The sequence below is a fragment of the Megachile rotundata genome, chromosome 2 (genome assembly GCF_050947335.1).
Source record: "Megachile rotundata isolate GNS110a chromosome 2, iyMegRotu1, whole genome shotgun sequence".
Taxonomy (NCBI): Eukaryota; Metazoa; Arthropoda; class Insecta; order Hymenoptera; family Megachilidae; genus Megachile; species Megachile rotundata.
Window position 1 is genome coordinate 15777331 of NC_134984.1, and position 26702 is coordinate 15804032.

A 26702-nucleotide genomic window follows, 5' to 3' on the forward strand; every position below is an offset into this window, starting at 1 on the left:
TCTATTAGAATAGAAATGATTTCTATAGTTTTCTTTCTATGTCGATAATTCGTTGAACGTTCACGAATGCGTTTAATCGCGTTCGACGGATTATCGGGTTTTCTTCTGTATGTTAAGAATTCTGAGTTCTAAGTGGACCAACGTAAATAATGAGAAAAGAGAAAGAAAGGAAGAAAAACGTCGCTTGTAAACTGTTCTAATCTGTCTCTATCTGTGAATGTGCTATCGAGCCAATTTCTTTTTAGAAACGGACGTAGGTTAACTGTATCATATATGTGTACATACATATAATATATATTATACATAAACAATTATTTATTTATACGATTAATGATTTAGGTGGATATTGACTTTTGAAAAACAATTTGGATAACATTTTTTGAACTACCAGAATTTTCTATACTTTTTGAAAATTGAAATTTAAAAATTCACAAACTTTTTAATTTTTTAATTTTCAAATTTTTGTGCTAACAAATTTAAAAAATTTTTAATTCGTAACTATGAACATTTTTTAATTTTACAATACATTTTCTAATTTTTTGATAACTTGAATTATGAATTGGCAATTAATTGAGGGAACTAAATTGTTTTTCGTAGGAGTAATAAAAAAGCTGATGCTTTTGTATGAACAGGAAAATGGGAAGCGTAAATGAAGTTTAACAATATTTATAAATATAAAATCATGACGAATCATGGTGGAAGATTCCCATTTTCTTCGTTTGAAAGAGGAATTAGTTTAAAGTCAAATAAATAAAATATTAGGAAACAATTTACAGTAATTAGTAATGCATGAAATTATCGTTTCAAGAATTAGTAAAGCATGCTTTGTGAAGGTATAGAATCTATCTATTGTTAATATAACTACTTTTAACAGTTGTACTATTGGAAAACACTAAAACAATCACTATTGACTTTAAACTAACCTCTTCAATTCATTTTAGCTCATTGTCCTCGTTTGAGAACATTAAGTATGAAATTCTTTTTACTCAAAAAAAAAAATTACATCGACTATTATATTATTGTAAATATATTTCAAATTTAGTGTCCTTGAATGAGTGGGCTGAAATGAATTAATGTATACATAACAAATTCACAATGCACAATTTCTCAATTTTTATTAACAATAATTTTCAGACTTAATATTTAATTTAAATTTCTCCCCACAATTTTTTTTATATCTATTATTTTTATATTAAAAAGAAAAATGGAACCACAGAAAATTCTTTTACTCTAATAATTTTATTTATACATGTTCTTATTATATACAATTAATAAATTATTTACAATTGGGTAAGTAGAATATCTCGCTCAAAGTGATTGCAATAAAAAAAATGATAGTTTCGGTGCATTTTGGATTTGTGTTCAAAATGGCGAGTTGAATCGATCCTCGGAATAAAAAGTAAAATTAAACGAATTTCAAGTATGTTTACCACGTATATTACCTGTACAGTAATTGTGTCGACAATGAATGTTTTATCGATCATCGAGAAACGACGTGCAAGTGTACATTTCGTGTGGTTTGCCTCACATTATCCAGTGTCTTCTAGCCTGCAGGCATGATTGATCACTGTTCAAGCGTGTAAAAAAAAAGAGGAAAACGAAAAAGGTTCTCATTTAAGGCTCGCCATTAAGAGGAGAAAACGTAGCGTGTTTTTTAGTGAACGACGAGAAAGAAAAAGAGAAAGAGAGTGCCGTGTAATCAGTACGTCTATCTCCTTTCAGCGAGACCAACTTTCCTGAATCTCAACCTGAATCTCAACTCATTGACACGTCTGCAACAATCCACCTCTGCCAAGTGTAGGTGACACTCGCTGTTGACCACTCTTTCAAACTTGCTACTTTTCTATCAAAAACTGATAAAAAATTCATATCAATTTTTTTTGCAATCTTTGCAATTTTTTGCAGCCTTCACTTTCGTACGAAATTCTCTTAAAGATTCGTTCGAAAATTTTTATCTTTCCAGCAAACTTGAGAGAAGATTTTGTACCGCCACAATATTTACATTTTCAGCAAACTGTGGTTTTATAAATATTTTTGAATTTTATCAAAATTTTATTAAAGTTGTAAAATTTATTTCTAGCAAGTCTGAAAGAGTTCATTCGATCATTCTAGTAGTGATAGTAGTCTGTTTGGTTTCCTTACTCCTTATTTCGATAATTAATGTAGTGTGATAGATATATCGTTAAAAGTCACGGTTTGTTTTCCGTTCACTGTCTTCTATTATTTTCCTTTTTTTCCGACCGGAGTTTTCGTAGTTAATGTCATTCTTTGCAGCCTAACTGTGCCCAATGGTGCAGTGCATAGTTCCGTATGTGTTCGATGTTTTATCGCTTAGAATAATCGGTACCTCCTCACCTCTGTTTTATGTTTATTTCAGGCTGCCTTATATTCCACGTATGTGCTTAATCTTCTGAGCCTCGTTGTTAGTTACTTGACTGCCGACCGAGAATATTTGGATTCACACATTCATTACACATGGAAACACTGACAGAAATATTCTTCTAATTCGAACTGTCTTCTAGGAAGTATAAGCAAAGAAATCGTTCAGATACTCATTGAAATGCGGAGTTTCAAAATTCACGATACAAAATATGTCAAATATTAGATTGACTATTAAATTTGCAAATTGCTTCGATTCGAAATTATACAATATTTAACATTTTTATAAAATGGTCGCGAATTTAGTCGTCAGTCTAATTGTCTCAACATAAATTATGCTTCTTAAGAAAAACAGCAAAAAATACAAGTTTTAATATCTACAGTAAATTTTCAATCAGTGTACAATTAGAAAAAATAGTTCAATCCGTAGCTTAAAAATTGTGATATAATTTTTAAAGAGTTACAATATAATTTTTAAAATTACAATATAATTTTTAAAGTTGCAATATAATTTTTAATTTTTTCAAGGGAAAAATGTGTGTATTACAGCTTGAATTTATTTTGAGAGAATCCTAATTGTATCCTGATACTGTGCTCTGTATGATCAGTTGGTAAACCACCCTGTGATGGCGGATATCAGAAAAATAACCGAATACGTGGAATATACTTTTATCCTTTCGTTTTTTTAGGAACGGCATGGACACTCCTTTTGTTCGATATTTTTCACTGATATGTATATCAGAACCGACCTGGCACCTTTAGTGTGATCGACTCATAAGCCCAAGTGTTTTACAGAATGTGTGTTAAGAACCCAACGGAGAGAAACAATTATGACAATCAGCTATGGAATCGATTCTCGTGGCCAGATCGGCCCTGATATTCAATCGATCACGATTTAAGCCATCAACGGTTGTAACCTTTCTAGCTAAATTTTTCGACGTTTATTTTAGCATCTCCGAATATGGTCGGCAGTAAATTGGCTCTACGAATGACCACTCTTCACGAGGAAACGTCTAACGTTGGAAATCAACTGCCGACGCCTATCAACGACGAAGATGAAGAGAAGAGCGACGCTGATTACTCTGAATACGACTCGTACCAGGTAGTACACGTTCTTTGGTCTTTTTAAATTGTCATGTTGGAAGAATTCAATTCCTTTGATCTCCTGTCTTTTTTAATACGTATTTGACTGAGGACTTTCTTTGATACACGAATATTTTTTTATATTTGAATACTGATCTTTGATATTGAGCAATGTGGTGATTTAAAAACTCATAAGTATATTTACTCATAAGTGTAACAAATAATTCTTAACTTTGTTAGAAATTTACAGTGTGAATATTTGAGGAAAAAAAATATTTAAGTACTTGGTTTATATGAAAAATTTTTTATAAGTATGTGGTGTTACATTTAGAAGTGTTTTATCTTCAAAGAGTTTGCAATAGCCATCCATTAAAAAATTTCTATTTAACATTATAAAATAGCTGGATTTATTAAATAACTAAATTTAGACATTCTGAACAACCTACATTATATTAAAAGATAAAATAATACAACACTGTATGTATATCTTAAAATACGTATGGGAAGATAGGAAGAATCATTGACCTATACTACTGAAACTCAAGTACACAAGTAGTGTAGGTCCCTGAAGTGGAGGTACCTGACTTAATTCTAAATAAGAATCTTAAAAAATATCTTAACTTATATTTTACATCATTAGAAATTTTTAAGTTAATAAGCTACCTATCATAAGTCAATCTCACAAAAAATATTGTATAAGTTTGAAGCACTCGGAAACTCAAAACAGATTTACACAAAATTTTTTAAAGAAGAAACACGTGCAAACTTTTGCTTAACATTCTTGTCTCTAAACTAAATCCAATTAACAATCATTTTATTATATATACAATTCTTATGATTTTTGAAAAATTTAATATTTAAAATTTTTGAAAAACTTAATATTTACCAATCTGAAAAGTCAATCTAAAATTAAAAATTGACTTGAATCAAAAGCTTGCATACGACAGTTTCTTCTCGTTTCACGAGGACACAAGCCTAAGTCATTTCCACGATTATCATAATCACAATGAAGTCGCACACGATTACGTTCAGGCACCGGCGAAACCAGTAAAACCGCTAACTTCTTCACGCACACTGGATTCTCTTGTCGAACTTCAATCGACGAAGATCAACACGCCAAGCATGAGTAGCAGTGGTTACGGTTCGCAAGCGGTGTCGACGACGAACCTGACGTCCGAGGACTCGATTTCCGTCAAGTCGATCAGCGTGGACGACACGCCGGATCTGGAATATAGGAATCTGCTGGAGGGCAAGAAACCCGAACGTATGGACAGCTCTTTGGTCGAAGAGACGCCGGAGGAGTACATGGGAGAAGTGACAAACGCTTTGGACAACTTGAACGTGATGGGTGGCAGTTGTAACGAGGGTTAGTAAAGCGATAAATTATCCTGTTAGTTGTGGAGAATTTTTATTAATAGGATTTTTAATTTGTAGAACGAACCAGGAAGAACCTGGAAGAGACGGGTGCCTACATGGACGCGGACATGGACAGTCCAGTATCTTCGACGAAGAGCGACAGCGACGCTAATAGCAGTTCTACGAGTGCGACTGTTCAGAAGAAGGATGTTCGAAGTCAGGCTTCGAGTAATCGGAGGAAAAGCGATATGGAAATTAGTCAGACCTCGAACTCTGGCGAGGATAGTCCTCTGGAGGGTAGCTCGGTTGTGCACACCAAATTACCGCCGGGCAAGGTAATTTATTCTGTTCATGATTGTAGGGATTATTCATATAAACAGTGGGTAGTTTATATTCATTATACAGTAGATACTTGCACAATAGATACATGAACATATAGCTTTCAAGGTAAAATATTCAGATGTAGTCTTCAGTCTCTGGCAAATTATCAAGTCAAGTATAGAGGAATAAATGTGGAGGAATATATTTGGTATCGTTACAAAAATTCTGTAATCATACAAGCTTCCATCAGTTGCATTTTGCTGTCCTTGATAGCAGAGAACATAATATAGATGTTTTACTTAACGACCACACTGTATATTATTTATTTATAATATTAATAAATAGTGGAGTATGTTAATATTTGACTGTAATTTGCAGGTCGTGCGACGAAGGAAAGCATCCACCAACACAGGAAGGCCTACGAGTTCTCAGCACAGGGCTTCATTCCCCATGGTCCGTCCACAAGTATCCGAAAGTAAAGCTGCAGCACGATTAGAACAGTCGATGCACGCTCTACCTAACATGCCCTACGAAAACGGTGATAACAGCTCCTCAGAACGAATCGATGGTACATTCTTATATCTTATATCTCATTTACCCTTGAACTCAGAGTAACGGTTCAAATTTTTGTTAACAGACGATGTAAGCGAAAAGAGTTCAACTTTTGGTTCGAGACACGACTTGAGCAGAGTCGAGACACCACTCCCAGACTGGGTCATAGTTGGTGAATCGGTTTTAGTTCGTCCTTACAGCTATTCGGGTGTAATAGCTTATGTTGGTCCAACTGAATTCGCGTCTGGGACGTGGATAGGAGTCGAACTTGATGCTCCTACTGGTATTGTTTCTTTTCTTATTTATTGTACTAAGATTAACAAGGATGATGGAGACAGTTTATGAACTGAGGTTCTCGAATCTTGCAGGTAAAAACGATGGTGCTGTGAATGGCCATAGGTACTTCACGTGTCGACCAAAATGCGGAATCTTCGTCAAAGTGGACAAATTAATTCAAGACAAACGAGGCAGAGCACTTAGAAACTACACTTTTACTCTTCCTCAATCTGCACCGATGCGCAGAAGCGTCAGCAGAGGTACATACTTTATCTCATACTTTTAGTAATCTAACATAATGTTTAATTGCTTGGAAAAATCTGTAGCTATCATGTACATCAATTTATGAAAAATCAGTCAGAACAGTGATACCGCTCAGGTGCTTTAATAATAAGTCAGTAATTTGTAAAAGTCTCAGTAAATCTTTTAGATACAGACTTATAACTATTATCTCATAATCTATTTCTTAAGTTAAAGTAACACAGCCTTTTCAATATCTAAATACTGATATAAACAGTAACAAAAATGTACAATTACAAGCTACAATATTTCCTGTATGAACATCTCAGAATATAAAATGTATATTTAAAACCTAACCTTTAAAATAAGTGACTGTTAAATATTCATAACAATTTGATGACACATAGGTTTAACAAAGTATAGAAATGAAATGAATATTTATAGTAAAGATGTACGTAAATGGTTAAAATGTTCCAGGTGAGGGTTTACATTCCTTGCACCGAAGTCGAAGCCGAGGGGAAGGTCTCTCAACAACAGGCACACGATCCTCTCCACGTGGCAAGTAAACGGATCACACACCGCTTCACCGTAACCTTCGTTCTACTACTAAGCCACTAAAAAAAAAAACAAAAATATCCTAATTGCTACATGCCTATTGATATGTGTAGCAGCAGTGTTTCAGTCCCTTAGACGTTTAGGGCAGCTATGGATTATTAATACTTATAAATAATTACTTGAAACGTTAGGTCATTAATGTGTATCACACACGAGGCATGGGAATTCCGATTCCATCGATAACGAACCGGAACATGCGTCGGATGGAAAGCATTTAGTATCTATTTCGCATTTTTTCAGTAGCGTAGGAACGAAGTCGATACACGGTTGGCCCTTAATTATATATCGACAGTCACCGACGACGACGATGTTTAATTAAAATCAATGGAAAAAGAATAACAAAACGAGTTTGTAAGCATTCCACAATTTTCGTTTCACCGACTGGTATTGACGAGCCATTTTTATTTTACACGAAGCTGAAAGTGATTCGTTTTATTTGCGATTTAATTGTACATTCTTAAATAAACTTATCGAAGACAGAGGGAGAAGGATGAAAGATGACGGGTTAAACGATGTAAAAGAAAAACGAAATATTCCATAGGACCGTTAAGCAATCGCATTTATTGTAATTGGCATATTCGAACCGTACACAGGAACACACGCATACGATAATAGATACACTCTCCAAAATTACCAGGCGGTAATTTAAATTGTGGAGAAGTGAAGACAGCCAAAATTCATGAAATAGAAAAACACGAATTAACCGCGTTGTGTAGATTAATTTAAAGATTTTATATGTATACAATTGTTTCATATATATATATACATATTGTATTTTTTTAGCGCGACCCCCGTTAAGTTCCTTTTTATTGTAACATAAATACCCTTTGCCCGGCAAATATTACGTTTATTAGACGCGAACATGACACGCGTTAATTTATAAATGCGTCGAATTTATTTGTTGCACGATAAAACAGTGTTTGTATTGGTCCATGATTATTTTAATTCATTTCCGTACTATTGAGTTTGTCACTCGCTTTTGGAGTAACTTTTCATTGATAAAATTGATATAATATATGTTATATAATTTACACAGAATTTAATTTGGAAATAATATAACTTGGGTCAAATATAATTTATAGAAACATAATTAACATAATTTATAGAAAATGTAATAATGAAAGAATCTAATTTATCAAAAACCTAAGAACCTACTTTGAAAGAAATTTAATTGCCAAGCAATTTGGAAAAAATCTAATTTGCCAAAACTGCAATTTGCAAAGAACTTTAATGAAAACAAATTTGCAAAGAATGTGCAAAGAATTTTATTTAAAAAAATCCAGTTTGCGAAGTATCTAATTTGCATTAGGATAATAAAAAAATGACATGATTGTCATTACCACGAAATTCTTAGGCCAATATACGCTTTTTTTAAAATGCAACATGGTTACATAGGATCGCAATATTAGTTTCGTAAGTTTAGCTAAGTAGACAATGAAAAACAAAACGAATAAGAAACCGAGCTTGCTTTATAATTACACTTTCATCGTTTATGTATATTGATTTCGATATTTCTTTCCGTGTACAAGCTTCGTTGCACCCTTCTTAATTGTTTATTCGCGAGGAACTCTGATAATATACATATATATATTTGATACAGATTTCAATGCGATTTAAACACCGTGAAACATCCCGTTCGATGGAGTAAAATTACGTACGATGTAACCGATTTTTTAGATGATAAATTCTTCTCGAGATATATAATCACGATTGTACGCGTCGCCTGAGGGAAAAAATCAAATGACTATAACGTATTTTTTTTAATTCACGGAATAGATTGTGTGGAGTACGAAGGACGAAGAAAGACAAGAAGCGAAAAATGAAATGAAACGTTGAGTAAAGTAATTAACGATTAAGGTGTAATCGCAAATCAATTCACTCTAAAAATTGTGAACGACAACACGAAACAACCGCATCAACAAGAAAAAGAAATAACTCTTCTGTCCAATTAGAACAATACTAACGCTATCAATAATGAACATATTACTGTACGTAATATTTATTGAATATAAATAATAAAACACCGTGGCGCGACGTTTCTTTGTTAACACAAAAACGAGACTCGCTTTACTGGCGTGAATTAAACAAGAAATGTCTCTGTACCGTAAAAGAAACGTCGCGACCAAACGGTAAATATCTCTGTCCATTTTTTGGTAATTCAAGATTATTAAAGATGAAAGAAAATTAAGACTCATAAATGTCACAGTGATGCTACATGCCTGCCTGGCATAGGATTAATAAAATCATTCGTTTCAGACAACAGGTTTTCAGTTTTTCTCTTCTTTTTTACAAAATCTGCTTTCTGTTGCTTTCAGTTTTAACCCTTTGAGTGGCAGACATTTTTTGAGGAAATTACATTTTCAATTTCAATCGAAATTTTTACATACGTTCAACTTGTCATGATAACTTTTATAAATAAGGGTACAAAGATTACTTGACACTCAAAAGGTTAATTATTAACAAGAAGGTTTCGGTCGGCCTTCCTTTATGTTACACATTATGTTTTATACAGTTGTTTTTTGTTTTGTATATACAGAGTATTCGGAATAAATGGTCAAACTTTGTAGTCACTGCGTAAGAATAAAAATGTTTATATTATGTATTTTTTCTTTTCATTTATAAAATATTATAAAATCATTGATCATTGAAACACTTGTTAAAATTGTAACTTGAATTAAGAGGTACTTCACTGAAATTACTTGAAACTATTATTAATTATAATTACATCAAATTAATGTACATTAATGTTACATTAAATATCAAAGAACAGAAAATTTCACAAAATATTTAGATCTGTATGTAGATGTGTATGAGTTTAAATTTATTTTACTGTGTTTCAAACTGAACATTATGTTGACGTTTGTATAAAAATTGTGCAATTGCACATCACATTATGCAATACAATATGTTGTATACATTGTGTGTGCAATTGTTACATAAAGTTTGATCGTTTATCTCGGGAACACTCTATATAAATGTGTATATATTTGTTCTATTTTCTTTTTTTAAATTGCAGCGGAGCATCTAGCATTGACGGAGCTTACACAGCCTATTCCATCCCACGATAAGACAATGTCCATTTTTATCGTTATAATTATCTATATGATAATCGTTCGCAACTGTACTTTGTACCCGTAACGGATTCTAGAAATAATATTTTCGACCAATCGGTTTTACGATATCTCTCTGGAAGACTTCCGAGTTTAACATTATCCAAGAGACACAGCTGCAACCAAGCCCAGACACGGTCTAAGTTCCAAAATAATAAAAATATAAAAAAATAATAAAAAAAAAAAAGGTTTGCACGGGTCCAGTTTCTCAGAATATTAAAAATCTAATCTACGATTTTCTTCTAAAACAAGGCTGTGAAACTTAATCCTTTGCTGTTACCCTTTACTCGTTTCTGATCATATGCACCAGTTTCTCACTTCTTTTTTGACTCAAAACAGATTTTTAATATAAAACAGAAATTAGTTTAAGAGTTTATTGTTTATCATTTTTGTTGCACTCTGTTCAAATATCTGTAAAGCAGTTCTTTGTTAAATTTTTCATTGTCCTGCTTGATGTCATTTTTTAATGCAATTTTCTGCATTTATAAACTTGAGAGAATATAAGCCACCAGTATGTGCATTTGAAATGAAGGATAGCTATGAAATTAAAAATTTCACATCCCTAATTTTGTTAAATCACATTAACTATTGGCAGAAATTTGTTAAAAATTCATCAAGTGTAATTATACCAAATGATTATGAAAATGAGTTAAAACTAAATTATAAACCCATAGACTACGAATTGAATTCAGTACAAATATTTCATTTCAATAACAATAACAGTCTTGTAAAATAAAAAAATGCTATCCACAGTAAGCCTGCATATTCCCAGTGTCGTCAATTACGGCGAAGTGCGAGCACGTTAATATTGAATTCGGAACTCTTCTAAAACGCTTGACGGTGAGAGACTGTTCGAACGATCATCGCTAAAATACATTTAAAACGAAAAAAAAAAGAACTCACATATGTATATGTATAATGTAAGCGAGTCGAGATTGGTGTTATATTTTAATGTAATGTAAAAAAAAGAACTAAAAGAAAAGAGCAAATAACAAAAGACAAAACGTATGTGCGCAAAGAAAAAAAAAACCATCAACCACACTGGTACTTATAGACGTTTATCGACACAGTATGTAAGAAAATACTATAGTACGATGTGCACCAGCTTTAAGGCCCGACACACAAGCCCTTTTCCACAACCTCCTTTTCCTCATCATCGACCCATCGATTATTGTTGGCGCACGATATCGAGGGCTGACATTGTACATTGCAATTGAATCAACCTGTACGTCGAACTTGGTGCGACCAAATAGTGTTGTCGACCGTGCAATTTTCGTTCATTGTATGTACCTTTTCGAATTCTCGATTTAAGGAATGGTGTATCGATTTTTACTTTGGTTGTACTCGTGCGGAATTTTTATTGGAGGAGTTTTGGGTACTTTGGAATGCTGAAATATTATATTTGATGTGGACGAGTGCTTAGATATCGATGTTAAGTACTTTGGGGTGCAGAGATAGTGATATCTTGTATTTGGAAGGGTTGAGTACCGGTATTTTGTATTCTGGATTGATCAGATACTGGTATTTTATGGTTTGGGATGTTCAGATACCGGTATTCTGTATGTATGGACTCTTGAATACCAGTACTCTAGGTCGTAGAGTACTCAGATACCATTACTCTGGGTCGTAGAGTACTCAGGTACCAATACTCTGCATCCTAGAGTACTCAGATACCGGTATTCAGTACCTTAGAGTACTCAGATACAGGTATTCAGTGTCCCAAACTACTCAGATACCAGTAATCGGTATTCTAGAGTACTCAAATACCAGTACTCTGTATCTTAGAGCACTCAGATACCAGTACTCAATACCATAGAGTACTCAAACACCGGCATTTCTTATTCTAAGGCATTGAAACACCAAACCAAGTATTTTCAGATGCTTAAATACCATTATTTCGTACTCTAACACGCTCAAATACTGCAATTAAGTACTCTGAGGCATCAAATACTGGTATTTTGTACTCTAAAACGATCGAATACCAATATTAAGTAATTTCGCGTGCTTAAATACCAATATCCCGTACTCTTGAGCATTCGAATACTCTCACTTCGTGTTCCAAGTACTTAAATACCGGTATTTTGTACTCTCAAGCACCAAGTACTGGTATTCCGTACTCCAAAACACTTAAATATCAATATCAAATGTATTGCGGTGCTTGAGTACCAATATTTCGTATATTAAAACTCGGATACCGGTATTCTGTGACGCTTGAATATTGATATTCTGCATTCTGACATTCGAATACCAGTATTCCGTATTCTATTACGATCGAATACCGGTATTTCGTATTCTGTGACATTCGAATATCAGTATTCCGTATTCTGTGACATTCGAATATCAGTATTCCGTATTCTATTACGATCGAACATCGGTACTTCGTATTGTATGAAATTTGAACACCGGTATTCGGTATTCTATGACGATCGAATACCGGTATTTCGTATTCTATGTCATTTGAACACCGGTATTCGGTACTGCATTGCTCTCGAATACCGATATGCGCCATTTTCAAGCTAAATATCAATTATTTCGCATTCTGAAATGAATATTCATATTTTGTACATCAAATACCAGTATTCGCAATGCTTGAATACCAACATTTCTTACATTGAAATCTACGATACGTCTGATATCCTTAGATCGGGAATTCACGCTACTGTAACGTAGAAAGACATCTCTTCGAATGCGCAGAGCAAGAGAAATTAGTAAGAAAATGATCGATACTAGATTGTAAGGTTTTTGGGAATTCTCCGTAGATCCGTAGATTCGCTGTGTCACTCCCTCCGGTACTAGGTGACCGGAAATAGGAAAGCCTATTTTTGCATTGCGTGATTAAAGGCAGAGAACGTGTTTAGAGTCAGTTCCCATTCAACTGATATCTATTCGAATGATGTCTTATGTAAGACTATGGGACGGTACAAGGACGATTCGCGGGATGTTCTGCTATTTTACCGTGTTCGCGTGATCGAATTATTTCATGTTTTCACTTTAATTTCGAGAATAGTCGTAAATGTCCTTTTTTTTTTCTTAGGCAATGTAAATTAAACGCCAATTTATTTTGGTACAATTCATGACGTTTTATTTTTATGAACATGATTTTTACCGAAGATAACGTTCTGTGAAGATGACAATCTTCGGTATGCTTCTGTGCGCAGATTTTAATTGCACAATTTTTTGCGACGTAGAATCACACGATTTTTTTATTGTACCAATATTTTATTGTTTGAAAATTAAAGAGAATAAGTATATTACTGAGAGGTAGAGATAGAAAAATGTACTTCGACGAAGAGTTAAAGTGAACGTAATAATATTAATAGTATAAATACTTTGGACTGAAAATTAACTGACGTCCAGTTAATTTTTATTGTAAACAAATTCGTAAACTTTATTCAATTCAGATGAATCTATGCACTTTAAGAGACAATTACACAGGTATAATAGAACTGATACGTAATAAAATAGAGCAGAGTGTATTTTATGAAGGAATGACTGAATCTTGACATTTAATCACGAAGGGTTATAATGTAACTATATCAGCAATTAATTAATTATAGCATCGAAAACAATCAGATTAAGATTGTTCAACTATCTTCGACTATTATAGTACGAATTTTTGAATACTATCGATTCAATATATTAATCCTATTTCCAAATTACTGATAAACATTGATAATCAAATATAAAATAGCAGGGAACATCAAGCAATCGAACTTGAATCGTCCTGAAATTGTAATACGTCGCTTCGATTGCTATCGCAAAAGCATTATATTCTGCAAAATTTTAATATCAAATTATGCGTGAAAATTCAGAAAATATACGTACTTTTGTTGGTGAGAAAGAAAATGGATGATAGGGGCAAATAGAGTTCTCTCTCGTTATATTGCCATTTTTAATAATTGCCGTAATTGCAAAATTTTAATATCAAATTATGTGTGAAAGTTCAGAAAATATGAGTACTTTCGTTAGTGAGAAAGAAAATGGATGGTAGGAGCAAATAGCGTTCTCTCTCGTTATATTGCCATTTTTAATAAGTACCGTAAGTGCAAAATTTTAATATCAAATTATGTGTGAAAGTTCAGAAAATATGCGTACTTTCGTTGGTGAGAAAGAAAATGGATGGTAGGAGCAAGTAGAGTTCTCTCTCGTTATATTGCCATTTTTAATAATTGCCGTAATTGCAAAATTTTAATATCAAATTATGTGTGAAAATTCAGAAAATATGAGTACTTTCGTTGGTGAGAAGGAAAATGGATAATAGGGGCAAATAGAGTTCTCTCTCGTTATATTGCCGTTTCCTTATATCACATTGAAAGTGAGAAAAATCATGTAAATTGTTATAATACGTTATTTATTATTGTATGAAACAATTTCTTACATGTTTAAAGGTAAAATAAATAATATGCAATATAGCAAATGGTAACAGAAAAAAGATTGCATAAGAATGTAATATTCTTATAATGTTTTCCCGATACAAAACCATCACGATTATAGATGATTTGTATGATTTTCTTCTGAATTAAGGAACATGCAATATAGCAGATGGTAATATCAAAAGCTTGCATAATAATGTACTACAATATTTTCTATCATAAAAAACAATTAAAATTTCATATCAGCTTGAAGCACTAAATTGTTTTCTTAAAAGAAAACTCTCTCTTACACCAAGTATAAAAGTGGCAATATAACGAGAGTCCACGAATCCATCAATTATACAATATAATCAAAAACGTTAACCTTCAAAAATTGGTTAAAAAACAATTCTCAACTATCAAACAAAAGAAAATTTACGAAAAACGTTCCACGCGAAACTGCGTGAAATGGCTGATTTTGACCCAATTATAAAATGGCGATTGCGATGGCGATCTAAGCGACGTCGCAGTGGAGAGTGTAAAATAAAAAGTAAGATACATAGATGAAAAAGGCGCTTAGGCGACTTTTATTTCGTGTTACGCATATAGTGAAACGATTAAAACGTCGCCCCGAGGGAAATTCAAATTCCATTAACTTTAGATGATAATTAGCGATCGAATTAGCATCGTACCTTTCTCGCGCACGCTGGTGCTACTGTGCACGTTGCACGGAGAACCGTTTCTCATTCACTTACTCTCGATCGTAAACATACAAACAAAAATACAACAGTACCAAAAAAGAATTAAAAACAGATATTATTAATAAGGAGAATGAGAGATAAAAAGAAACAATCATATTGCGACGAAATACGCTTGCGGAAATTCAGTCGTCGCTCGAGAGAGAGAGAATATTCGCGCTCTGTTATCTTTTAAGCTTCGTATCTTGAAGCCGATATAGGAACTGTTGCGACCAAATACAGATTTTCGACCCATTGTTTCGCTGTTTCCGACTGCTTGATGGACCAGTTTCATTGTGACAGTTTGTGCATTGTACAAGTTTTTCTTTCTAGTTAGCGTCATACTTTCGAGCTGCGCCTTTTAATGGACGTTCTTAAGGTTCGTTCATATGTACAGGTACTGGACTACAGACACATTAACGCATTTTCAAATTTTTAAATTCACAAGTTTTAAATTGGTGATCTAAATTTCAAACTAACAAATTACTAATGTTATACGTTTTTGAATTTACAGATGTATGAATTTATAAATCTTCAAATTATCAAACTGTAAATTGGAGATCAAAAACCTTTTTCAAATTTTCAACTTCCTAAATTTCTAAAATTTTATAACCTCAAGTATCCTTATTTTCAGATACTCAAGTCTGATCATTAACTTCCTGAATCTGTAATTCCTTGAGCCGTTAAATACCCAATTCTTAAATCTCCGATACTTAAATCCCTGATTTTTAAATCCCCGATACTTAAATCCCCAATGTCTCAAATCTTTAGATCCCTAAATCCTCGAAATTTTAACTTCACGAATCTGTAAATCCCTGAACCGTTAAATCCCTGAACCGTCAAATCCCTGATTCATAAATCCCTGATACTTAAATCCCCAATTCTTAAATCCCCAATACTTAAATCCCCAATGTCCCAAACCTTTAAATCCCCAAAATTCCTGAATCCTTAAGTTCCCCAACCTCTAAATCCCCAAAACCTTAAGTCCCCATCTTTCTACATCCCCAAATCCCTAAATCACCGAATTCCCAAATCCCCAAATTCCCAAATCTCCAAATCCCTAAGTCCCCATATTTCTAAATCCCCAAATTCTCCAATGCTCAATTTCAAAAATTACCAAATCCCCAAATTCTCAAATTCTAAAATCTCCAAATTATCAAATTTCCAAAAGTTCAATTCATTACACAAAAAAACTTGAACAAAAGTAAAAAGTTGAACAAAGCTAAGATCTCCAACCTAACTAAATTCCAGAAAAAAATCTAGTATATATTTATTAAATACACAAAATGTTAGATGCGTCCAATGTGTGTGTATATGAACGGACCTTCAATCACACAGAATGCATACGTACACACGCACACACGAAATCCGATCGCAGGCGTACGCACTAGTGGCACGACGTGCTTAGACGGTGAAGAGAGATTAAAGTAACGAAAACAAGAAAAATATATGATTAAAAGTGTAGGTAGGTGATATATTCCATGTAATATCTTCGAAGGAAGCTAATCATTCTTTATTATTAATATTGTTTCATTTTAATTTACTCTGTTAGTGACGAACTTTATAGGGAATCGTGCGGTTTGTCCCCCGTTTATTGCCGAAACGCAGACAGAATACTTACCGAAATAACTTATTCGATCCCGTAGGCCATCTGCGGGACCGAAAATAAATGATAATTATTCTGTGGAGTACACCGGAACTGTGTCGTAAACCGAGAGATGACTTACTGTGTAATAGTATTATTTTGTAAGCAGTCAATAATATTAATAATTATCGGATGTAAGCAAAATACCGTATCACCCGAAATCTAACCCCCACCCACCCCCTCTCCGAAAAAGAACAAAAAAAAAATAAGATACAATGGAAAATTCATGTATTCGTTTCGTAAGCTCGTCTCGTCTCGAGAGTACCTATACCTCTATTGTTAAATATTATACATACTGCGATACTTGCATAGAAGCTGATACGAGTATGACTTAAACAATAAGGTGTGTACATTTTAATTTTTATGAATATAATAAAAGTATAATTTAATGTTCTGCCTGTGTGTTGTTCGATCAGGATGCTCCTTTTTAATATCGTTATTATGTTGGATTAAATTTTAAATACAGTGTGAAGAAATTAGGGGCGCATTATATTGTCTCGCGTTATATTACCGTGCGGTTATTTCTTCAAATTGGGTGATTTGGAAAATTTTTAATTTTTGACTTCTTTAATTTGTGATTTAAAACAGATAAATTTTGAGAATTTACATTCTTGAATTTATATATTTTTCTTTCTGCACATTCTCAAACTTATAATTCTTCGAATTACTAAATTGCATAATATCCTAATTTTTCAGATCATACAAGTCCCCAAATTTCCAAATATGAAAACATTCAAAATTATAAAATTTCAAAATCTTCAAATCTCCAAATTATACAATTCCCAGATTTATTAAGTTCCAAGTATCTAAATCCCTAAATTCCTAACTCCTCAATTCCCTAAAAATCCCTAAATCCCCAATTCCTCAAATCTCCAAAATCTTCAAATCACCAAATTTTTAGATGTCCAAATTATCTTATTATCAGATCTCTAAATTACCAAATTCCCAAAACTCCCAAATCCCTAGATCTCAAAATTTCTATACTTCCAAATCCCTAATTCCTCAAAACCCTAGATCCCAAAAGTCCCTAAATCTCCAAATTGCCAAATCCTGAAATTCCCAAAATCCTCAAAACCCTAGATCTCAAAAGTCCCTAAATCTCCAAATTGCCAAATCCTGAAATTCCCAAATCTTGAAATTCCCAAAATCCTCAAAACCCTAGACCCCAAAAGTCCCTAAATCTTCAAATCCCCAAATCTTCAAATTCCCAAATCTCCAAATTCCCAAAATCCCCAAATCCCTAGATCTCCAAATTTCCACGTCCCTAAATCCCTGGATCTCCAAATTTCCACATCCCTAAAATTCCCCAAATCCCCAAATCTCCAAATCCCTAAATTTCCAAAATTTCAGAAACCCTAAACTGTCGAATCCTCACACCATCCCACAGATCCAAAGCTAAAAAATGAAAACCTCACCACAAAAAGAAAGTCGAACACCATCGAAAGCTGAAAACCCTCATCAGCGACAAAGGAAGTATTTGAAAAACACTCGATCCCTGTCGACACCGTTCAAGTATCAATCCGGCTACCGAACTTCAAACATTCGGTGACCGCAAAAAAATTATACCGAGGAATCTTCGTCGCCTAATTATACGGTCGATTATCATAAATATTAACGCAGACAGGCACACGCAATTAACATTCTGCACTTCCGGCGATCGGGAACCGCCCGATGACAAACGAAAGTGCATCCTTTGTCGAGGACAAGAGAAAGAAAGAAAAGCGAGAACGATACGTGGGCAGTGAATTATCCGTACGCGTGTGTGCGTATTGACTCACGTGCACACACGTGCGACTGCATATTGGGCGTGAGGCACGCTCGCCCAATTTAAATATAATAGGATGACTCCTGTGGGAATGTCGGTGACACCGGCAGGCAGGATTCTCAAGGTCCTTTTTGTCCCGGCTGAATCGTTCGATCTTCGAACAGAGAGCAAACACCGGCGAAGTGTTATACGCACGCGAGTGCACTCGAGATCTCTTTGCATCGTTTAACAACGATACGATGAGACAAGATGTCTGCAATTAATATGCCACTTCAACCGACCTCTCAGCCGATGTTTGCTTCGTTGAAACATGTATGTATGCCACCGAGGAGAACGCGGATGAACTTCACCTTGGTGGCGTAAATACTTGTCTGAGTGAATGCGGAATGATTTTTAATTAGTTGATGGGGGAATTGTACATTTGTGGAAATAGTTGAATTCGAAATAGGAAAAATATTGAACATGGTGAAAATAGTGCAAGTAGATGTACTTCAATAATGGGTATCATAAAAATAAAAGAAATATTAAGGACACTGAAAATGTGGAAATAATAGGAATACTTGTAATGGATATGATACAAATGATGTAGTGGAAACGAGAGAAATAGAGGTACTTCAATTATAGGTATCATAAAAATAAAAAAAATATTAAGAATATTGTAAATGTGGAAATAGTAGAAATGGGTATAATGAACATGAAACAAATGATCAAGTAAAGACAGTAAAAATAGAGGTACTTCATAGATGCCATAAAAATAGTAGAAATAGTAGAAATATTGAACACGATGAAAATAGTTATAGAGGTACATGTAGGAATCATAAAAATAGTAAAAATGCAGCAATACTAAGAACATTGAAAACAGTCGAAAATATAATACAACAAAAATGATATAGTAAAAATAGTAAAAAGAATGGAAAAAATTTGGAAAAAATAAAAATAGTAGAAATAACAAAAAATAGTAAAAGTAATGAAATATTAAAAAGAATTATAATATAAGAAATAGTAAGAATAAGAGAAATAGTGTAAATATTAAAACAGTAGAAAATAAAGAGTCAAGACTAATAATACTAAGAGTGGTACAAATAGTATTTAACAGTAAAAATAGTGACATTAGTAAAAATATAGGTGCAGTGATATTTTGTTAGAAGCAGAGACTGAAACCGTTTCACGGAAAACGTGTCGCTTAATTGTAGGTGATATTAATTACAGGCGTTCAACAATCGCCGGTAATTACTGGTCACGTTTTTAATTGCACGAGACGAGTAGTTGCGAGTTGAAAAATTTATTTGTTAGTTAGGTTATCTACAAGCAACGAATGTGTCGTTAGAGACGAGAAAATAACAGGATGAGAAATTAAACGGACTAGGATTATGTAAGTAATTTTGTTATTCACGTCAGTGCAAATAAAAAATGACTTTGTAATAAATTACGTTCGTAATTTGTTACATTTTGAATGACAACAGTTACAGAGGCAGAATAAAATTTTAGATAAAAGTATTTGCAATGGTATAGTGACAAAATTAAATATTATATAAATTAAATAAACTTGTTAAAATTAAACATTGTATGTGTACATATAAAATTCCAAAATCAAAATTATACAAAAATAGTTAATAATATTTCAAAAATATTTACTTATGTGGTTTGAACAAGAGGAAAATTACTACCAAAATTAAACTATAAAACGAATTACATATATCCCAATAAAAATATTTATATTCCAACATCAAGGATTTACAATAAAATTTAAGAACGACAATGAAAGACTTTATAATGAAATTACTTCCATTGTCATTAAACGATTGTTTACATCGTAATAAAGAAGAATGCCACGACCTCTAAAGCGATTATGTTTTTTGAAGTATATCCTAATGTGCATAAGATTATTCACAAATGAACGATATTAAACATGGTCACATCCTTGATGAATCCAAGGACCAGTGGTAACATAATTAGCGTTCAAAATCATTTATTCATGGTTCTCGCTTTATTTAAATGCAAAAAAGTTAACGACCTATGCATTGAACTGAAAAAACATCCCTATTATGTACATTACAAAAATATTAAATGGATGAACTATAAATGGAGTTACCTTGGATACGAGTTCAGAGTAACTATAATAGGTCTGCGTTCAGATAAAACATTTCAGTGTGGAAATTTCTCAAGAATTTTTGGGATTTGAAAAACTGGGAATTTGGGAATTTAGGGATTTAGGGATTTAGGGATTTAGGGATTTGAGAATTTATGGTACTATGAACTTAAGGATTTGTAGATTTAGGAAGTTAAGGTTTTAAAAATTGAGTAATTCAGCTAAGAGTCAAATCCTAACCTATAACTTCTTCGCCAGGTGCGTCAGTCAAACTTAACAAATTATTACTGCCATTTTAATACAAATAAAAGTTGCAACCTCATCTACATTTTACATCCAACACTCTTTAATCATACAAAGTATAATTGGTATCAAGCTCAAAGTTTAAACTTTACATATAATTTGTCATGCTTGACATGTCTTAAGGTGCGTCATGAGTGTAACCCAATGTCCCCAACAAATGTCTCGACTGATTTAATGCAAAAAGAACACAAAATCGAAAATTCGTATATCTGTAAATTAATGCTATTGATTCCAGCTACATTCACCTCACGTTTTCGTCCATGTAGCTAGTACAAGAATGTCGAAAACATGTGATCGCGTGAATAACTAATAACCAGAAATATTTCGAGTGACATTGCATTAGTATTAATCGTAGTCGTGAACCGGTGATTTATGCATCCTGACAACTTATGGGCCAGGACACGTCGTAGCATCGGTATGATGGCAAGGTGCAAACACCTACCTTCTGAACTTTTTTACGAGCGTGTATCACGGTGAAACGACCGTTCAATGTGTTTATATTGCGAGGTACACATATCGTTCGTGCATCATTCGCGAAGGGAAGCAGAGACAAACGACGATCGGTGTTGGCCATGGGTAAGTTCACTGATCCCATCGAAACGCAGGCTCGTCCAGCAACCGAGAGACACGTTTGCCCGTTGTGTGTATACGCGCTGCTCGCTGGGCAACACTCGTGTCGCGAGCGAACCGAGAGAAAAAAATGTAGAAAAGGAACGGAAAGAGAGACGCGAACTCGCTCTTACACCGAGAACACGGCCATGACGTGAAAGCAAAAGAAGCCATGCGTTACATCCGAGCAATGTTCCCCTCGGCTGCTGAATGTCAATGCCTAGGGCACTTCTTGGAATTCCGGCGAAAAATCGATGATCCCCCATGGAGAACGGTCGATCACCAAATCTTTGTCGTACGTTCACCTTCTCATCTCTTCACCGTTCGAGGTGATTTATACATCTTTTGTTCTTGTTGTCTTTATAGGTCTAATTTGTATATTTGCAACTAGTTATTGTTATTGGTAATTTCTTAATGAACTGATTTTTAAATATTGGGTATTTTTAAATTATTAGTTTACGAATTCTCAAATTGCTATATTCAGTATTTCTGAAGATTCATATTGTTCAGATCTTCAAATTGTAAATCTCCAAATGCCACAATTCTGGAACTACTAAAGTTCCCAAATCCCTAAATCCCTAAATCTCTAAATCTCTAAATCTCTAAATCTCCAAATGCCTAAATCTCCAAATGCCTAAATCTTCAAATGCCTAAATTTCCAAATGTCTGAATCTCCAAATCTCGAAATCTCGAAATCTCCAAATGCCTAAATCTCTAAATCCCCAAATTCCCAAATGTCCAAATCTTCAAATTTCCAAATTTAAAAATTCCCAAACCTCCAAATTCCCAAATTTCAAAATTCCCAAACCTCCAAATCTCCAAATCCCCAAATTCCCAAACCTCCAAATTCCCAAACCTCCAAATTCCCAAACCTCCAAATTTCCAAACCTCCAAATTCCCAAATCCCTAAATTCCCAAACCTCCAAATCCCCAAACCTCCAAATTCCCAAATCTCTAAATTCCCAAACCTCCAAATTCCCAAATCCCTAAATTCCCAAATGTCCAAATCTCCCAATTCCCAAATCCCTAAATCCCCAAATCCCCAAATCTCCAAATCTCCCAATTCCCAAATCCCCAAATTCCCAAATCCTCAAATTCCCAAATCCCCAAATCCTCAAATCCCCAAATCCCTGAACCTCTAACTCTCCACCTCACCAAACCCCCAACCCCCAAAATTCCCTAGCAACCATACGCTTCCTCTGCAGATACCCGATCGAAGTTTCCGCTCGGCGTTCCACGAATTCGCGCAGCGTTTCCTCGTAAACAAAGCGGTGCAGATGAAAGAAAAATGTCTACGACGATGATGGCCGTGTCGCATTTCGATTTTGCACTCCCTCCGGCTATCGATTCGAAATGCATTTATGCGCGATGGTGTTTGGGGACGCGCCTTCTCGTTCTTCGCTACGGCTTCAAGTATTTCTTCCTCGCGTGTCGAACACGCATCTCGGTCGTTTTCCTCGGTGCCCTTTTTATTTCGTTTATCGCCATTCGGCTCGACACCGAGTCAAATACAAATTTCACCTGCCACGGGGGCGAAGTCGAAACACGAGAACGACGAACGTGCCCGGGAGAAGCGTAGGCTCGTTGTTTTGCAGCAGGCGTTTCGCGTTGACACGGCGGGCACACGCGTCTTACCACAACGCCTCGTTGTTTTCGAGCGGAACGCAGTTTCAAGGTGGTTCTATCGCGAGCACCCTTTGTCGTGAAATTTTTTCAAATCTTACCGGATATAGGTAATGATATACAAAAGGTTATTTCGGAAAGGTTGACTTGTGAGGATGGAGACAACTATTGAGTTTCTTCAGTTTTAGTTTATCCTGATCTCCTTAGATTCCTGGATATCAATATCCCTTAATTGGGGCATAGCTAAATTCTTTCGAAAATTTTCCTACTTCCCGGTATTCTTAGATCTTAGTATTTCTAGAATCCAAAGTATCGGGTCCTTAGATGTCTCTAGATTTTGAGTACACCTGGACTGTGGTACACCTTAAAAAATACTGACAGAGTACACTTATGTCCCAAATATCCTTGCATCCCAATTTTGCAGATTCGAAAATGTTCAAACTTCCAAATTTCTAAATCTAACTAATAGCACAACTTAAACCAACGTATCTATATTTTATTATCAAAATAAAATTTTGTTAATGTCATCAAGAATTTGATCGAGTGACCCAATACAACACTCATCGAATACATCGTAGCACATATAATTAGCATGACAATAGAACATAAAGCATCAAAGCAAGAAGACGCGATACATTCTGATCAGTTCCCATCTTGATGGAATCAAATGAGAGATCAAATTAAATCGATAGATTCCTCCTTGAGAAATTGTTAGGCTTTTAACCGATATCAGTGAAACCCGATCGGTTTGATATTGTGATCACGGTAAAGGAGGCGGAATAGGAAACAGAGTCACATTCGTCCACGCTGCGGCTTCGACGTTTACGTACATATGTATCTAACGTTTGCACATAAAAATTAGATATGCCATAGACGGTTTCTGAATGAAACGTTGAATTATTCAAACGATTTCCCGGGCCGCAAGGTTGGGCAGCCGTGTCACAGGAATCCCTTCGTGCTTTTCGAAATGCCGACAGCACGTTCCTACATCTTCTTGAATAGGTGAATCTATGTTTTTTTAATGACTGTTGGTACAAATGAATACCTCTGATTAATCGGTTTTAACTGGTGGACAAAGGTCTTATAGGTTCTATTGCTAATATGTTCCTTAACTTCAAATTACAATAATAAATAAGGTACATGATTATATAAATTAAGAACAATATCAAGGATTGTTTCATGCAATTATTTCGTATGAATAAATATTATCTGACTATAACAAATGTACCATATTATTAATTATATATAAATGTCAAATTTTATGTTGCAGACAAGTCACTAGTTTACCGACGTCAATCAAAATAAATTAGATATATTAAATTTAATAATCGCAGTGTCTAATTATGTTTTACAGCGTAAGTTGCATCAAAGTGAAGTGAACCTTAAACGTTAGAAATTCAGAATTAAGGTACAATTGCATCAGCAATGATGTGAGAAAGCGTGATCTCGCTGCAACTGTTTTACACTTGATCGCCTTGTAAACGTCGATCCGAGCGAGCAAAGAATACTAACAATTTGCGAAAGGTGTATTCAACTTCGCGAAATTTTAAAACGCCTCCCCGTTATGTTGCACAATCAACAATAATCATGAACATCGATTATAAACACGATCGACGACACATTTCTTATCGAACTTTTTATTAAAACAACCTTTCTAATTGTATTTCGTTACATCATATTTTGTTGCTAATTTTTTCACAAAGATATGTCCTCTTTCTTAACAAAGTTGCACGTGGCGCAACGATTTGACAATATCTGACGCACCGAGTGCGTCAACGACTGGACAGTATTTGACACACCTGGTTCGTCAACAACTTAACAATATCTGACGCACCGTGTGCGTCAACAACTTGATAATATCTTAAATACCTGGTGTGTCAACATCTTCACATCATCTAACGCACCTGGTGCGTCACTGGACTCACATTGAGACTTATTTTGTTTTAGATCAAAGTACAATCACCTAAATAACATTCATCTCTTTAACATATTAAAATTAATTTAATTGTAATAATAAATGTGTTATACAACACATTGTCCTCAGATGAATTCAAACCACAAGTGATACCAATAAAAGTACATAATTTATAAAGCGAAATCTAGCAGAAATCCTTCAAAAAAAAGTCTCGTCCCATCGTCAAAGTTAATCTCGTTCGTTAGAGTCGATGCACGTAAAACGAGAACCTCAGTCTCGATTTTCGAAATTTCGTATCTAATTATCGGTATCGAGAGGAGTTTTCAGGGTGACAGATTCGCACGGTGAATTTCGAGTGGTTTTGTTACATTGAGAGCATGATCGCACGACTTCCTGCACCGTTCTCAGCCACTTCCGTCATTCGCTCGCATAAATCTGCGGAGCTAATGCAGGCACGTGTCTACGTGATCGCGTTTATCGAGCGATCGGCTACTCGGAAACGTGATTGCACCTGGCTTCTCGAATTCTAAAGCACGACCATTCGGTATTAATAAATCGCAACGGGACTCACGTGTTTCGCACATGATCCTTCAACAGGACGGACCTTGATGTTACACGAAAGGATTTAGGTCTCATGTTTGACGCATTTGTGCCAACTGATTCCGAAACCGAACATCTGTCAACGCAGGATCGAATGTGATACATGATGTGCATGAAATAAGGCTGACTGTATGACACATGCATCAATTTGTATTATAAACTTTGATACATTTGGGATGTTTCGATGGAGATTTTTTAAGGAAACACTGTGTTGTAAAACTATGTGAGATTTCACTTCGTTGAAAATATTGCATTTGTCACATTTTTATAAAGCATGATTGTTTTTTGAAGGCAGTGATTTTTCACGAGTATCTCTATCTGATAACATTGTTAGGTTAGGTTAGATTATTAGGTTAGGTTGTGAGGTTAAGTTGTTAGGTTGTGTTAGGTTGTTAGGTTGCGTTCGGTTGTTAGGTTGCGTTAGGTTGTTAGGATATGTTAGGTCGTTAGGTTATGTTAGTTGTTAGGTTGCGTTAGGTTGTTAGGTTGCGTTAGGTTGTTAGGTTGCGTTACGTTGTTAGGATATGTTAGGTTGTTAGGTTATATTAGGTTGTTAGGTTATGTTGGATTGTTAGGTTATATTAGATTGTTAGGTTATGTTGGATTGTTAGGTTAGTTGTTAGGCTCGGTTAGGTTGTTAGGTTAGATTATTAAGTTAGGTTAGGTTGTTGGATTTATTTAGGTTTTTAGGTTAGGTTAACATTGTTCAAGAAATAAAAACAATTATAATGTTCAACGTTGAATAGTTATAAAAATATACCATGTATACTGTATAATAATAAAATTCATCTTTGTAATGTGTAATTATGTGTAACAATGATATTTAATTTTTGTGTATGATTGACAGTGTCTAATGAAGTATTAATTCTTTTCTCAAAAATAGTTGTATTGCTCATTAATCTTTCCATCGAAGCATGGAATCGAATGTAAAATATTCCACAAAACTATTAACGATAGTTCGTGGCGTTACATAAGCGTGACGTCTTCGATACGTTATAACAAGATGCTGACAATTTTTCTTCCGGATACGTGTACTCGCTGGTTTTAACAGGAAACAGGAAATGAGAAAAACGAACGGGGAACGAGAGAAATAGACACGTAAACGACCCGAGTAATGTATGCACGAAGAGAA

At 34.4% G+C, this 26702-nt stretch overlaps 1 protein-coding gene and 1 long non-coding RNA gene across 8 annotated transcripts in view; one reads left to right on the forward strand and one right to left on the reverse strand.

Moving 5' to 3' along the window:
* Positions 1 to 17060, forward strand: part of LOC100881280 (Kinesin heavy chain 73) — a 103762-nt gene extending 86702 nt beyond the window's left edge. For 2 of the 6 annotated variants that reach the window (XM_076542045.1, XM_076542042.1), the window contains exons 22-30: positions 1723 to 1797; positions 3330 to 3481; positions 4495 to 4828; positions 4897 to 5153; positions 5518 to 5707; positions 5777 to 5974; positions 6060 to 6227; positions 6685 to 6765; positions 9839 to 17060. In XM_076542045.1, the coding sequence (XP_076398160.1) occupies positions 1723 to 1797; positions 3330 to 3481; positions 4495 to 4828; positions 4897 to 5153; positions 5518 to 5707; positions 5777 to 5974; positions 6060 to 6227; positions 6685 to 6765; positions 9839 to 9960 (1577 nt within the window). In that variant the 3' untranslated portion in view covers positions 9961 to 17060. Of the gene's footprint in view, positions 1 to 1722; positions 1798 to 3329; positions 3482 to 4494; positions 4829 to 4896; positions 5154 to 5517; positions 5708 to 5776; positions 5975 to 6059; positions 6228 to 6684; positions 9083 to 9838 lie in introns of those variants that run through there. The other 4 variants (XM_012288207.2, XM_012288209.2, XM_076542043.1 and 1 more) reach the window with 2 other exon arrangements.
* Positions 1 to 26702, reverse strand: part of LOC143266622 (uncharacterized) — a 127086-nt gene that overhangs the window by 52073 nt on the left and 48311 nt on the right. The window lies entirely within an intron of this gene.